Below are 14692 nucleotides of genomic sequence, written 5' to 3'. Positions count from 1 at the left end.
AGAAAATAACTTCTGAACTATGTCAAAACAGAAAGAATTATGAGATTTAGCATGTCGCTAGGTATTTTGTCTAGAGTCTAGCTCCATGTCTGAAACCTTGTATTTTCTGGTAGTATATTTTGTGCTTTTAGATATCACCCTCCAGGGAAATCCAAGGACAGGAAGGTAAACTCTATGCCCTTCTGCACTGAGAGAGAGAAAGCCTGCATGCCCTTCCAGATTTCTCCAATACAGATGCTAGAATTTCTTCATCAAAGAAATGGAAATACTACTAATGGTCTCTGTCTAATAGCAACCATCTTCTGAATATTTACTACATGCATTTTTACATTTAATCTTCTCAATAAATCTATAGTTTCTATAATTATACCAATTTTTCTTTTTTTTATTAGATGGATATGCTTTATTTTTATTTATTATACCAATTTTACATGTGAGAGAACTGAGGCCAGAGACATTAAGTTTTCCAGACCCACGTGCCTAGTAAATTGCACAATCTTACCCACCCCTAGGAATACTGAGATGGTAAAATATGCAAAAGAGCCTTAGGTTCTTTGAGAAAGAAGTTAATTCCAGGAATCGTTATTATTATCTTCTTGTAGGATTTCTGTATGATGTTTTTGTCTTGACTAATCACCTAATAACTAGTAAAACACTGGTTAACTGGCACCCAAGTAGTCAGAACTCACAATTACCTTTTTTAAGGATAAAATCTGACTCTATACATGAATAATGCAACAGATCTTTTTCAGTTGACTCTAGAATACCTCATTAGTCTTTATTTTTCAAATAGTTTCTCAGTGATGCTTGGAGCTTTCCCTTTTCTATCTACATTAAAAACTGTGTTTACCATTTTATTTGTCCTTATAGGCTTTCGTTGCTTAGTTAGTCATCAGAGGCAGCCCAAACTAACATTCTATGATCACTTTTTCAAAGGCTTTGATACTGCCTCAGATGGAACGGTTATTTGATTAAAGTTGTGAAATGAGTAAGGAATCCAGAAAGTGAGATGTGATGGTTCTACTGAGGCAGAAAAAGCACCTTATAGAAAGATCAACCAGTATAACAGAACACCCCGAACCTATCAGTGCTTAACCTTTGAGAGCCCGTTGCATAAAGGGCCAATGAGCAGACACTTATTATTTTGATGTTAAAGTCTCTGAGCAGTGTGGCTAACTGGAGATTGAAACTGAATTATCTTCATTTATAGTTATCTAGACAAAGCTTGCAAGTGAGATAAAATCTGAGAGGTAAAATCAAAGTTGCAATGACTAAAAGCGAAATGCGAGGCAGTTGCAAGGAATGCTTGTTACACGCAGGTCAACCAATGAGGACATAAAAGAAACTGCGTGAAGCCTATAAACTCTCCAGGCACCTGCCAACATGCAAACTCACACTGGATTTAAAAACAGAACTACAGAGCAGCAGCATGCATGAATTTAGAACAACACATTAAGACTACTGTACCTGAAAACAAGGGAATTTGTTCTTCCAAATCCTAAAACTAAGGACTCTGTGATTTCAATGCCCTCTAGTCTCATCAAAGGCACCAACTGCTTTAACAGAACTCCCACCGATGGGGTGCCTATGGCCTGAAACAAGTTGATTAAAAGTGAAAAAGACATAACATGATAACTGAGGCTTCCTTTAATCAAATGGTGATTCCATTATAACAGTTTCAAAGTACTGAACCACATCCCAAGGCACTGCCATCACTTCAGGAAAAAAGAAGAAAAACAAAAATAACCCTTAAGTTTTTATACAGCTTAATGAATGCATTTTTCACCTGAGACACAAATTCTAAAGAACATTTTTATTATAGTAGTCTTCTATTTTTTAAACAACTATTTAAATCTACAAAACCATCTTTAACAAGATAATTTAATCAAGGTATGGTTTAAAGGTGAATACTTTGTGGGGAATGAGAGAAATGTGGTATGCAAGACACAAACCAAACTTCGGGCACTAATAAATATAAGTCTATGGTCTTAAGCAAGTTTCTTAACTTCTCTTTATCTTCAGTTCTTCACTTGTCATGGGGGAATAATAAATTATTCACATAAACGCTCTATGGAATTTAGCAATGTGTAGGATGAAAATCTGATCCCATATACTCCAGATGGCAGGCACAGTGCAGTTTGCACTGTGAACTCTAGACAAACAAGCTAAAAAAAAACCTTACAGAATAATTCTTCTGAAGCATGTCATGTCACCTTGTTATCGTAGCTCACTGTACCATCAGGGGTGGTCGCCATTATTTCTGGAGTGGAAGCTCTTAAGTGTCCAGGGCTCATAATGCTAGGTTTTGCAACTCCAAAACAAAGAATAAGGTAATTTCTCCACAAGGTAACATAGTTGTCTCCGCTGCCGGCAGTGCTGGTTTTCTTGGCATTAATTGGGCTACTAGAAATACAGAGTCGAAAACAAGAGTGAAAAACTAAGTTCTGCACTTCAAAGGTCACTTATTAAATAAAGATCCCAGGAAGTGCTCAAAGAGAGTTGAACACCTGTCTGTCAAGGACTGTCTGTACTGGCAAGAGCTGTGTGGACAGGGAATGCCTGTGCTGGATGGGAAGATGAATAGAAGAACTTTATGGTCATTTTCACTAGTGAGGGTCTAAGATTCTATTCTCAGACACTCATATTGATTATTAGGGGAAAAAAAATCTAACTCTAGACAAGAACTTTTGATCTGTTTTTACTCAATGTGAAGAATTCTGTATTAGGAAGTTCAGAAACTAGAGAGGATTATAATATCCCATCTTGTAAATAAAATGAAAATGTAAGAGGGCAAATGGTAAAACAAGCAGAACAGAGGGAAACATACAGATCCCTTACTTTGGGTCTACCAGAGGCATCACTGACTGGAGCCGAGTGAAGGCATATGGCCAGGCGTAGCTGAGGGCTGTGGGGCAGTGCTTGGGCAAGTTCTCCTGCCGGAGGAAACTGAAGAGGCAGAGCACCCAGGGGTCTTTGACAGACTGAGCGAATATCCAGACGTGGGAAGGGCTCTTCACATCGTAATGGCTATTGACCAGGACTGCGTTCCACTCTACCAACCACTGCAGATCCACGCTGTGGGTCAGCGGTAATGTTGCCTGCAGGTGCAAGAGGCAGGCAATGAGTCAATGCTGAACTGGAAGCTATGTGTCCTCATCATGGCTCAGCCTTTAGGCCCTTTATGGCCCTTCTCCTGCAGTGCTTTTCCCAACCCCCTCTGCAACAGACCAAGCTTTGAATCTGAACCACTCCTCCCACGCCTACCACCAAGGACCTTGAGTGTAGTCATCGCCGTTTCCTGTGCTAAACTGCAAGTGGCTGCAGTCTAGTGTTTAAGGACAGGGGTCATATTTTGTACAGTTTTAATGTCACATAGTACTGTGCATTAGTACACAGAAGGTACTCACTAAATACATGTTGAATATTTATATGACATTAGTTTTAAACTTGACCATGGATTTGCCATTTTAAAATTCTGAAGAGTTGCTAATCTCTGAGATTCAAGAATATGTTTTTACCCTGTAATTAGTATTTTTTTCTTTTAGCCCTGATCTTGTTTCCCCTTACTTGGACAGAAATACCTGCCCTCCGACTTAGGGAGATGGCTAACTGCAATCCCTTTTATGAAGGGCATTCTACTGATGATTTTTGAGGTAAGATACCTACTTATTGTTGTCCCATGATATGAAGCCAAAAATAATACATTCTAATACCTTTTGAAAGATAAGTATAAATATATATAAAACACATAAGTTCTTATATTTCATTCTCTTTTAAGTCCAGAATGTCAAAGTTTAAGAGAGATCAAGTTTGAGATAATCTAGCTGCTGTGCCAGGAGAGATGACTGCCTTTCTGTTTGCTAGGCATTTAAAGTGATCCATTTTATCTGCTGGGTCTGTGAGTTCCCATGGGGAAGAGAGCTCCACTAATGGCCTCAATGGTTAATGGGCTGTAAGGGGCACAGCTTGAGCTTTAGAGCCAGAGAGAGGAGATTTCAAGACAGGCTCTGCCCAAAGCCTGTGACCTGGGAAAATTACTGAACATCCCAGAGTCTCTGTCTGCTTAATTTATGGCTTGAGAATGATAATGCTGATCTCACCTAATCTTTGAGATAAGGGATGTAAAAACACCTGGCACAAAGCAGGCACTACCTTCCCCCACTCCTCCTCTCCCCTTTCTGTGCATCTTCCTAAGTGCAGTATTGCTGACCTAGTTACCCTGGCTTAAGATTTTGATTCTGATAAACACAGAACACAATCATGTGAACAAAATATAATCTGCAGGCACATAAGATATGTATGTAAACAATTACATTTGACTCTTCCAGCTCATGTTAAAACAGTTCTAATTTCTAAAAGAAGAAGTAGGACTATTCAATATCACTGTTAAGGTCTGCACTGCCTGGCTAATAGTTTTAGTAATTATGATTATTATTACAACTGTAAACAAGAGCAGGGTTGCTTAAAATAGGGATCTGTGTTCAATCAAAGTTAGAAAAGGCCACGAAAAGTTCACAAATGCCTTTAGGGCTTATATTCATTATAGCTATCTGTCAAATATGTTTGTATTCATTTATAGTTACTTGATAAGAATATGCAAGGGGCATCAGCAATGTGGATTCTGCAAGCAGTCCCAGATCTGCCCTGCCTCTCCTCAGTTATTTAGCTGAAATTAATCCAGGTCCCATTACTGTACTGTACAGCACGAACTTTTAAAAAAAAATCAGATAATTAAAATTAGTTTCAATTTCCCTTCTACTTGTTCAGGAAATTGAAAGCTGCCAATATGCTCTTTAAAAGGAAGAATGTACTTGTGTAGCAGATAAAGCTCTACTAGATTCAGAGTCCAAATAGGGTCAAATCTGGGCCCTAACACTTCCTTCTGTGACGATGGCCCTGCCCTTTAACGTTTTTGAGTTTCAATACCTGTGTGTGTGAGGGTCAAAAAAGATAATAAATGTGAAAGCCCCTTGTAAACCATAAAGTCACATAAATATAAGCTACATATAGGGTTAAGTGTAACAAATAAAGTGAATTAATTTTCTTAAAGATTCCTGAGCAATTCTTCTTGAAACTGCAGTATGCAAAATATTATCTATATTTCTAAGGCTCAAATTTTGTTTGAAATTTATCTGAATGTCTCCCAAGTTAGTAATTGAAAGCTAGTCTTTTTTTCATAAGTACTTTTGTGTCAGTTTATTAATCTGACATAAAACCCCAGAATTCTTCCACATCATTTTATCTCCCTTTTTCAGATAGCTCCAGAACTTGTACTTAAGAACTATCAGCAATGAGGATCAAATGTGTACTTACTGAATCTGAAACTGCTACATGAATAAAACTTTCGAGAATGGAAGAACTTAGCTGATCCATGACATCAATCATAGGCCTGTCATCATCCTGTACAAAGGGGAGGCGATTATTCTCCATGGGAAAATGAATCCTTCCCACCCACCCCACCGCCTTTGTGTAGTACATGAAGCAGAACAGTTTGCAAGATAGTGATAAGGGTTTTCTCACAGAAAAGTGAGTGCCAAGATGGTGAAAGGTAACGGACAAAACTCCCTGGGATTCTGAGTTTAGTCTTTCAAGTTTCAGTGGAAGATAATTAGAGCTCCAATTTCACATTGTACTGAAAAGACATGCATCTGAATTTCAAAGACGCATAGAGATACACACAGGAATCTAAATACCAGTACCATACGTTATTCCCTAATGTATTCATGTTTCCATTAATTTGAAGGAATGGGAACCCTGTAAGAATATGCTTTGCCAGACCACTAAAATGCTAATTACTTAGGTCACTGATCTGTTAAAATAACTGATAAATTGTTGACTGTGATTGAATTTTAGTCCCAAAGAAATTGCATTGGAGATCGACCACACAGTCTCTGCGGCAGCTGTGTTGTGTATAGCTATTTGGTGAAAGAAGCAAATTGGAAAGAGCATAAAAGAAAGTATCTTATAGGAAATTCTTCATGAAATTCTACAGGAATAGTGCGTGTGTGTATGAATATGTGTATGTTTGCCATCCTTACCTATAGAGAAGCTCAGAAATATAAAACTATCTACTTAGAAGCCTTATAAAGGAAAGTCTCGGAATGTCTTTATTCATGTACGAATGAGAATGATTTTAAAAAAGTTGTGCCCGGTCAAAGAAAGCAACATATGAGAAATGTTCTTAACAGTCTGTTGGAATAGCCATTAAGAACATGGGGCTTTAGAGGCATATGTACCTGGCTTTGAATTCTGGCTCTGCCACATCTTAGCTATTGATTTGGGGTGTGCATTTAACCTCCCTAAACTTCAGTCTCAGTGTCTGTACATTAAGGTAACAACAGTACTACTTCTTAGGCTATTGTGAGGGTTAAGTGAAATAATATTTATAGAGCACTTACACAGTGCCTGACACATATATGGTAATTAGTATCATAATTAGAGATTTAATGGAGGTTTACCAAAATATAGCATGTCTTAGAGATCCATTGACCAGATGCCAGAGATGTCTTAAAATATATCAGAAAGCTATCTGAAGAAATGTGAACAGAATGGACTGTGATGAATTTGAAAATCTTTTGTAAAGACAGTAACTATTTCGAGGATCATAAAACCAAGATCAGTGATTTAAAATAAGAAAATGGAAAGTAGCATTTTTCTAAAGAAGCACGTGACATAAAAAGCTGGTCCTCCTTTCATCAATTCATGCATAGAGTGTGGTCACTTATGCTGGCAGACAATGAGCCTTAACATCTGAACAAGGGTGTACAGCACTTCACTGAGTATGGGAGGTGGGTTGGAGCTGATCATGCTTAAAAATTGGCTCACTCCTCCCATCTCAAGGGGACACGTTTTCTTATGATGCCATTATTCTACCATTACTGAGATTAAACAACTTGCAGTTAGCCAGACCGTTTGGTACCGTGATTATTTAAAATGGAATGCATTATTTTCTCAAGTTTATTCTCTAATATAAATGTAATATCTTCTTAATTCGATGTATGCTGAACATTATGATCCATAACCTAATCAAAAATTTTCACTTCTTAACAAAGCACCATCTCTTAGAGAACTAGGAATGGTCTTTTCTGTTGCTCTCAGAATATATGACTTATCTGTTGTAGGTCAAGACTGCTATTTCATAATTAAAAACCCACATGAATCAAAAATTATTTGTTGAGATCATGTGTGACACAAAAGTACATAAAATAGGAATGCATTATTTATAGTTTTTAATCTAAACTTCAAAATTGTTGAAAGAATTGATTTGGAAAATTCGGAAGGATGATCCATACCTCAGGCTGACCCAGGGCAACAAATAAAGCTCGAATTTCCTTGAGTATTAAAACGGACAGTTTGCGTGTGGCCACCTGGAAACTGCAGAGTAAAACCAGAGCAAAGCCTTCCACAGCATGGAGCACACTGCAGTGGGGACCTCGTTCCGACTGTGTTCTGTGGCTGGAGCCATTTGCAATTAGCTGTCATGCAATAAGAACATTCTATATTTAGAAAATTAACAATGGACGAAGAAGAAACTACTATGTGTACATATTTTGGCACATTTAACCTTGTAATATTAAAATAGATGACAATGGCTTAGAACCAGACATGTCTATGATTCATTATTATTTATGAAATATCATAGATCCATTTTTGTTTTTAGATCAATTGTTGCTTTGGAACATCATCGACCGTCTGTTACCTCTGATAAGAAATAACTTTTCTAAGGCTATTAGTATTAATTAAAAACAAAACTGCTTCTGTCTGTACCATTTGAGGTTACACTGTATACTCCAAGTGGCCTAATTTGTTTTTACCTAAATTCTCTATAGACTTTTGGATACTATTAAATTGAATTTTCAAACATTTACTTTCTAATCAGACTCGCCTACTTGTTTTCATTTCAGATTCTAATCTAGGTTTTGCTCGTTTATAAGATGGGTTCTCAAAGCTCCCAAACCACAACCAACTGAGTCTAAAACAAAAGCAAGCCAGACAACAGGACAGATTGCACCTTCAGGTCAGTTTCCCTTTTACAAGCATACGTAAACCTTGTTCTTCTACCTATCCTCTTTTGGCGTGTGAAGAACACGAGGAGAGAGGAACGACCTGAAGCTCATCTCTGAGGTTAGCCGATCTGGGATCCCAGCTCTTCCCTAAATGCTATGAAGCTTCCCCGAGCCTCCACATTCCTGACTCTCAGCTATGCTCTTCTCTAGCCAGACCCCTTTCTCCATCCGCTCATCGCCAATGCCAAGTCACCACCACCCCTGGTTCTCTGACAACACTCCTTCTCAACCTGCTCTCCAAAATCTTATCATTAATTCTTACCATTCAAGATTGAGGCTTTAAAAGAATAGATAAACCACAAGATTGCATTTTATTCTCTATGGATATTAGACAAAACCACCAATATGCTGCCTTGGGTAAAAAAACTGGTGGACAGATTTTGTATATTCATACCCATATCCATCCATATCCAGCTCTATCTCCCTGGCCTATAGTCATTTGCTCTTACAGACAGATTTGTAATCATGACTCTCTGAAAAAACCAACTTTTACTCCCTAAATGGCCTTGTTAATGTTAACAAATCTAACCTGACGTGGCATAGCATGCCCTGAGTTTCTTGGCCATAGTTTATGCAGATGGAAGAACTAAGGGTCACCACTAGGGAGAAAGTTCCCAGGTGGCTGGAAGTAAGAATTCCAAAGGTTCTCTGGGCTGCAACATATTTACATACGTACTACGTAAAAGAACATAAATTGGTGAGAAGAACGTGAAAATCACCTCTGAATTTCGGATTTTGTTGGCTTGATCATAGACTTTTCCTTGAGTTTGTATGACCAGTTTCCACTGGGTGAGCAGCTGGAGCAGTAACTTCAAGGACGAATCAAGGAGTGTGTGATGCATGTCATTGACTTCTCGGAGCAGGAAGTTGGTGAAGCCAAATAGTACATCTTCCCTCCAGTCTGAGAAGTCAACAAGTAAACCCTGAAGAGAGTTTTGTGCAATATGTCGCAGTTCATCGTCCATATGAATAGAGAGCCTGTGAAATGAATAAAAGACAATAAGATCATTTACTTTATTAGCGTTTCTTCTAGATTTATAAAGGAATGTATATAGGTCTCTGCTTTTATTTGTGTCTGAAAAATGGGTCACCCTCCCTTAATATATGATTACATTCTTCACTCAGCTCCCTTAATGTTGATATCTTATATAACCATGGTACTTTAATCAAAACTAAGAAATTAACATTGGTACAATGGTCTTAAGTAAACTACAGATTTTATTTAGATTTCACCAGTTTCTCACTAATGTTCTTCTTCTGTTTCAGAATGCAATCTAAGATACCATATTGCGCTTTGCTGTATATGAGTACTTTTTAATACATGATTGACTACAGAATAAGTTAGTATCAAACCCTACCATTTTAAGGATGGTACTGGAGAAACTAAGGGACTCATCTAGAAGTTCAGTGGAAATGAGCAATCAAAAGTTAGGCCAGGTGTCCTCAATCTGTTTTGCCCTCACAAGGGATCTTTGGTAATGTCTAGAGACATTATTGATTGTCACAACATGGAGTGTCTTATGGCATCTATCTAGTAGGCAGGAGCCAGGGATGCTGCTAAACATCCTACAATGTAGAGAACAACTACCTATGACAAAGAATTATCTGGCCCAAAATGTTGATAGTGCCAAGGCTGAGAATTCCTGAGTTAGTCAACTGAAGAATATCAGTGTATTTGTGCTTTAATCTAGAACATCATAATAATATGAAATCTCAACATTAGTATGGAACATTATAGTTAACATAATGCTTTATACATTCTTTCATTCATTTATTTAATAAGCAAATATTTTTGAGACTCTCCTAAGATTTAGGCACTGAAGCCACTGTATACAGCCATTAGGATATGGAGTTCAGTATGGCTGTGTCTTGTGGGTAGGGTGCTTGCAAGAGTGAGGTGCGGGACAGTGCTGGGGAGGCCGGAGGGGCAGCTCGGTGAAGGGTCTGAGCCTCCCAGGGAGGCAATGCAGCAGGGAAGGGGTTAAGTGTCTGTGCTCTGGAATCAGAATGCCTGGATCAGTGTCTTGCCTCTGCTACTTATTAGCTACGTGACCTCGTGCTAGTTACCCAATCTCTCTAAGCCTCAGAGCCTCATTTGGAAAGTGGGGATAATAACTGTATCTGAATCTCATAAATCTGTTGAGGTTCATTGAGATGATCCATGTACAGTGTTTAGCAACACACTGAACATGTAGTAAGCACTCAGTAAATGTCACCTATTATTATTAGAAGAAAATGACTGTATCTTGAAAGTTATAGGGGAAGTAACATGATTAGATTCACATCTGAGAAAAAAAATAGGCAGGAATATAGAGATCGCCTTGGAGAAGTAACAAGACTGAGCACAGAGACCAGCTAGGAGGTCATTGCAATGACTTGGGCAATAAGTGGAGGGGGCCTGACTCAAGGCAGAGGAGTAAGTAAGGAAGGGAGAGATGGAGATCAAAGATATTCAGGAGACATAATTTCCAGGACTCAGCAGCCTGGAAGTGTTCAGCGTCAGAGAATAAGGTGGCCAAGGCAACGAGGGTCCCCACAAATAGGGCAGATATTATCCCCAACCAATAGAAGAAGAAACTGTGACCCAGAGTGGTTAAGGAACTTCCTCAAAGTCCAGGATTCCAACTGTGACTACTCCTTAATCCAAAGTTTTCTCCATAAACCAAGTCTGGTACAGTCACATAGTTTTGAATAGACAGTATTTCAAAAATGTGATAAGCAAATACCTTTCTTATTCTCTAAAGCATAAAGTACACTAACTGGTCCAAATTTGACAAAATAAACCAGGCAAAAGCTCGTTAATGAGCAGATATATGCCAAGTCAGGCAGATATATCTCCCGTTCCAAAAGCAAGAAAAGTTCTACAAAGATTCTCAGAAGAAAGATCTAAGCTAACTCTTTAGGGAAGGGCTTGCCCCACTAAGTCTATAGTTCTTAAGTAGATCATAGTTCCTGAAAGAAAAAGGCCTTTAACCTGGGCTTCCAATTAAGGACTGTCTAAAGCAGGAATTTACAACAATTAGCAGTTGCATTTTTTCCAAAAAATTTTATGTAGAATATATAATACATAAAATCTGAGGGTTTTGATTGAAGCTGGGGTTAAGGGCCTGAAGCCCACTCATTTGGGATGAAACACTCTTTCACTCTACAGGCAGCTTGGAGTCATCTTTGTAGCCCATGGTTTGAAAACACTAGTTTATAAAAAACATTTGAAGCCATTTTCCCATCTTAAGTTTATTATTCCTAATGAATGTCTTCCGCAGATAACAAACCACCTCTTTAGGACAGGAACAACAGACACTCAAGAACTGTTAACTGATGGTAATGATGTTGGTCTTTGTTGTGAATTGAATTGTGTCTCCCTCCAAATTCACATGTTGAAATCCACACCACCAGTACCTCAGCGTGGGACATTATTTGGAAATAGGGTCATTGCAGATGTAATTAGCTAAATAGGATGAGGTCATGCTGGAGTAGGGTGGGCCTCTAATCCAATATGACTAGTGTGCTTATAAGAAGGAGAACTTTGGTGGCAGACATGCACACAGGGAGAACGCCATGTGAAGATAAAGGCAGAGATCAGGGTGATGCTTCTACAAGCCAAGGAATGCCAAAGATTACAGAACCCAACAGAATCTCGGAGAGAGGCATGGACAGATTCTCTCTCACATCCCTCAGAAGGAAGCAACATAATGCCGCTTTGATCTTGGACTTCTAGCCTCGAGAACTGTGAGACAATAAATTTCCGTTGTTTAAACCACTCAGTTTGTGGTACACTGTGAGGGCAGCCCTAGCAAACTAATACAGTCATGAAACTAGGCAAGCATCTGTCTTTAGAGTCAAAATAAAAGCCATGTCACGGTCTATTTAGATGAAGCTTTTAAGTAAATACTTTCAGCTTTCCAAATGAGATTAATTCTACCCTTCATCTGCATTTGCTCTCATTCATCATTTGCAGTCTAGAATCTGTCTTAACTTTCAACCATAACACAGGATCATTTTAAGGACTCTGAGAGCCGCAACGTGGCGCAGCTCTTGCTATTTTGGGTAACAACTCCTCTTGAAATGATGGTGCTCACATGCTCAACCAGTGAAAAGACTCAAAAATATTCCTGGAGTATGAAGAGACAGGAAGAGGGAGGGGAAGGAGCTTTGGGAATAGAAGTCCTGGTTGACAATAAAAGTGGAATGCTTGTAGAAGACAGAGGTCCAGACTGTCACGGAACTGAGACAGAGTGGAAATAAGGCATCAAGGCAAGTCTGCATGGCAGGAGGCGTAGGTGAAGGAGAAGCAGCTACGACAGGGGCAGGGTCCCTCCCTGCCTTTGTTCCTTGAAGAGTATGAGTAGAGAGCTGCCTATTGGATATTACTGCCATTTCTTACACCCAGATCTTTCTCATTTTTACTTGTATTATATTTTAACCAGATAATCACAGATCATCTTGTAAGACACATGAGATTTAATATTATAAGTCAGGAAACAGGAAAAAAATAGCCAACTAAAAAGGAAGTTAAATGAGAAAGCTGTCCAGCCATTCTGAGTATTCAGGATGTGTAGGACAGCAGCGTGGTGCTGGCCGGCATATTTCCAAGTCCTCTGATGTCTCCTTGTCTAGCAAGCAAGGAGTGCGGGTGAGGAAAAGGCGTTCTTCAAACCCCTGCTGGGCCATCACAGAGAGAGACCCGACCAGAAAAGAAAGGACAGGTTCTTGCCCACAAAATAAACAACTGCAATTAAATTAAAAAAACTGTCCTGTGGGAGAGTTTGGTGGCATAATTGAAAGAGAAGAGAGAGACTGTAAGAGAAGGTAGCTCAAGGAGAAGTCTGACTAGCTTGGGGACCAAGGCAAAATTTCCAAGAAGCTGATTTGGTTTCCAGGAGCCTAAAACGAGGTCACAGATACATGGTTACACACAAATAAAACCATTGAGGGGGCTTAAAAGGGCTTCACAGTGACATAGCAGTAAAACAGCCCAAAAGAAACCACCACCGCCAACATCAATTGCAGCTGTCCCCCCAGGCAGCTGGCACGAGGAGCACTGACCAGTCTGGCCTGATTAGACCTGAATGACATTCTGCACAGGCTGTGCTGGGGCAGATGGTTTGCAGTGAGCTAGGGCAAGTGAGTGGCATGATCACAAGGGCACGTGCTGCTCCTATGAGGCTGTTATTGAATAAGGAAGGACGTGGGTAAAATGGGAAAGAAACCAGAACTTGAGCAAGGCCACCTTGTTGGTTGGCCAGATCAGACGAATGACTTTTAATGGAAAATACTTTTGTAAAGGTGAGCTTCAAATTCAGATGAAATCAGCTTAGTAGTGTTCAATAATTTTTGTGGTATAGAGGTGCAGGAATGAAAAGGGAGTAATTTCAAATCCACAAACCATATCCAGAAGAAAAGACCAATGAGGAGAAACAGCCTCCTCTAAACTACGGCAAGATAAACTAAAGATCCTTAGGAAGAGGTGAGGGACCTGCTGTCCTATAACGTCACCAAGGGCAGAAGAGAAAGAAACGGTTTCATAGTGGAGTCCAGGAGACATGGGTTTCTAAAAGGAGGGAATTCCTGACAGGTGGACCATTAACCTTTGGAATGGTTCACCAGAAGTGCTGGAAATTTCTTCCCTGCAAGTATTAAAGAATGAACTCCCACCTGCTTACATTGCCATTACATTATAGTTACAATATATGCTTTAAACTGCATTTCAATTAAAATAAAGATTAAGTGGTTTATTGAGGCAATATATGCAATTGAGACTATAGTTGTCAGTCAACTACTCAAAACAACTAGCCTCCTTCCATTATACAGACATATGCTGAAAAGCAAATGATACATGGCAAATGATAAATATTTTTCAGATACTACAGAAGATCCTGGAATTGTGTATGCATTACCTCATAAATTTCCACAAATTATAAGGAAAATACTGTATAAAAGGTGTTCATCTATTATTCTCCATAAAACCAGTGACATTTGTTACTTTCATTTGACTCCAGGAAAATTCTGTAAATTTGGGCCACTGACTTCACTCTTCTGAAGTTCAATCTCCTTGTCTGAAAATAGGAATGAATACATGCCCAGCTTTCCTAACTTAATGTATATGAAGATACATTGTACGTCATGGCATAATATGTTATTCAAATGTAAAGATGTCTAAAAATAACTAACATTTGCTGAGAGCTTACTGTGTTCTAGGCACTATGCTAAATGATTTAATTGCATTATTTAATTCTCACAACCCTATGACAAATTTTTGAAAGGGGAGGGTAAATATTGAACAGCAAACCCTTAGTGCATATGTAGTGCTGCAGGAAGTGACAGAAGACAGGAGCCTGTAGACTGTTGGGGAAAGGTCCTTCCTGTGGTCAAGGGATAGAGCAGGAAATATTGGAAAGAGAATGAGAAAAAAAAGATGGCGACTGCCAAGGAGAGTAGTAAATTCCCCCGGTACGTGGAGAATCCTTGGGGGACCCAGACAGCAGGCTCTGCTGAGAGCAAGAAGGAAGTGCTCCCCAGGGATCTTATCATAACTTCAGGAAGGCCTGAGAACTTTCCATAGAGCCTAAATGGAAAGATTCCTCACACTTGGCCATTATGAGTGGGCTGAGCAATACGTATAGAAT

At 39.1% G+C, this 14692-nt stretch overlaps 1 protein-coding gene across 8 annotated transcripts in view; it reads right to left on the bottom strand.

Annotated features, from left to right (window-relative positions):
• The window catches only part of FRY (FRY microtubule binding protein), a 407136-nt gene that overhangs the window by 103680 nt on the left and 288764 nt on the right, over positions 1 to 14692 (bottom strand). For all 8 annotated transcript variants that reach the window (XM_070520479.1, XM_070520478.1, XM_070520476.1 and 5 more), the window contains 6 exons: positions 8786 to 9044; positions 7293 to 7475; positions 5314 to 5400; positions 2839 to 3098; positions 2214 to 2403; positions 1468 to 1592 (listed from right to left, as the gene is read on the bottom strand). In XM_070520479.1, coding sequence (XP_070376580.1) covers positions 1468 to 1592; positions 2214 to 2403; positions 2839 to 3098; positions 5314 to 5400; positions 7293 to 7475; positions 8786 to 9044 — 1104 coding nt within the window. The remainder of the gene's footprint in view (positions 1 to 1467; positions 1593 to 2213; positions 2404 to 2838; positions 3099 to 5313; positions 5401 to 7292; positions 7476 to 8785; positions 9045 to 14692) is intronic.

This window comes from Equus asinus, chromosome 11 (assembly GCF_041296235.1).
Source record: "Equus asinus isolate D_3611 breed Donkey chromosome 11, EquAss-T2T_v2, whole genome shotgun sequence".
In the NCBI taxonomy this organism is placed as follows: Eukaryota; Metazoa; Chordata; class Mammalia; order Perissodactyla; family Equidae; genus Equus; species Equus asinus.
Note: the sequence above shows the minus strand (reverse complement) of the source record. Positions and strands in the feature narration are given on the sequence as shown.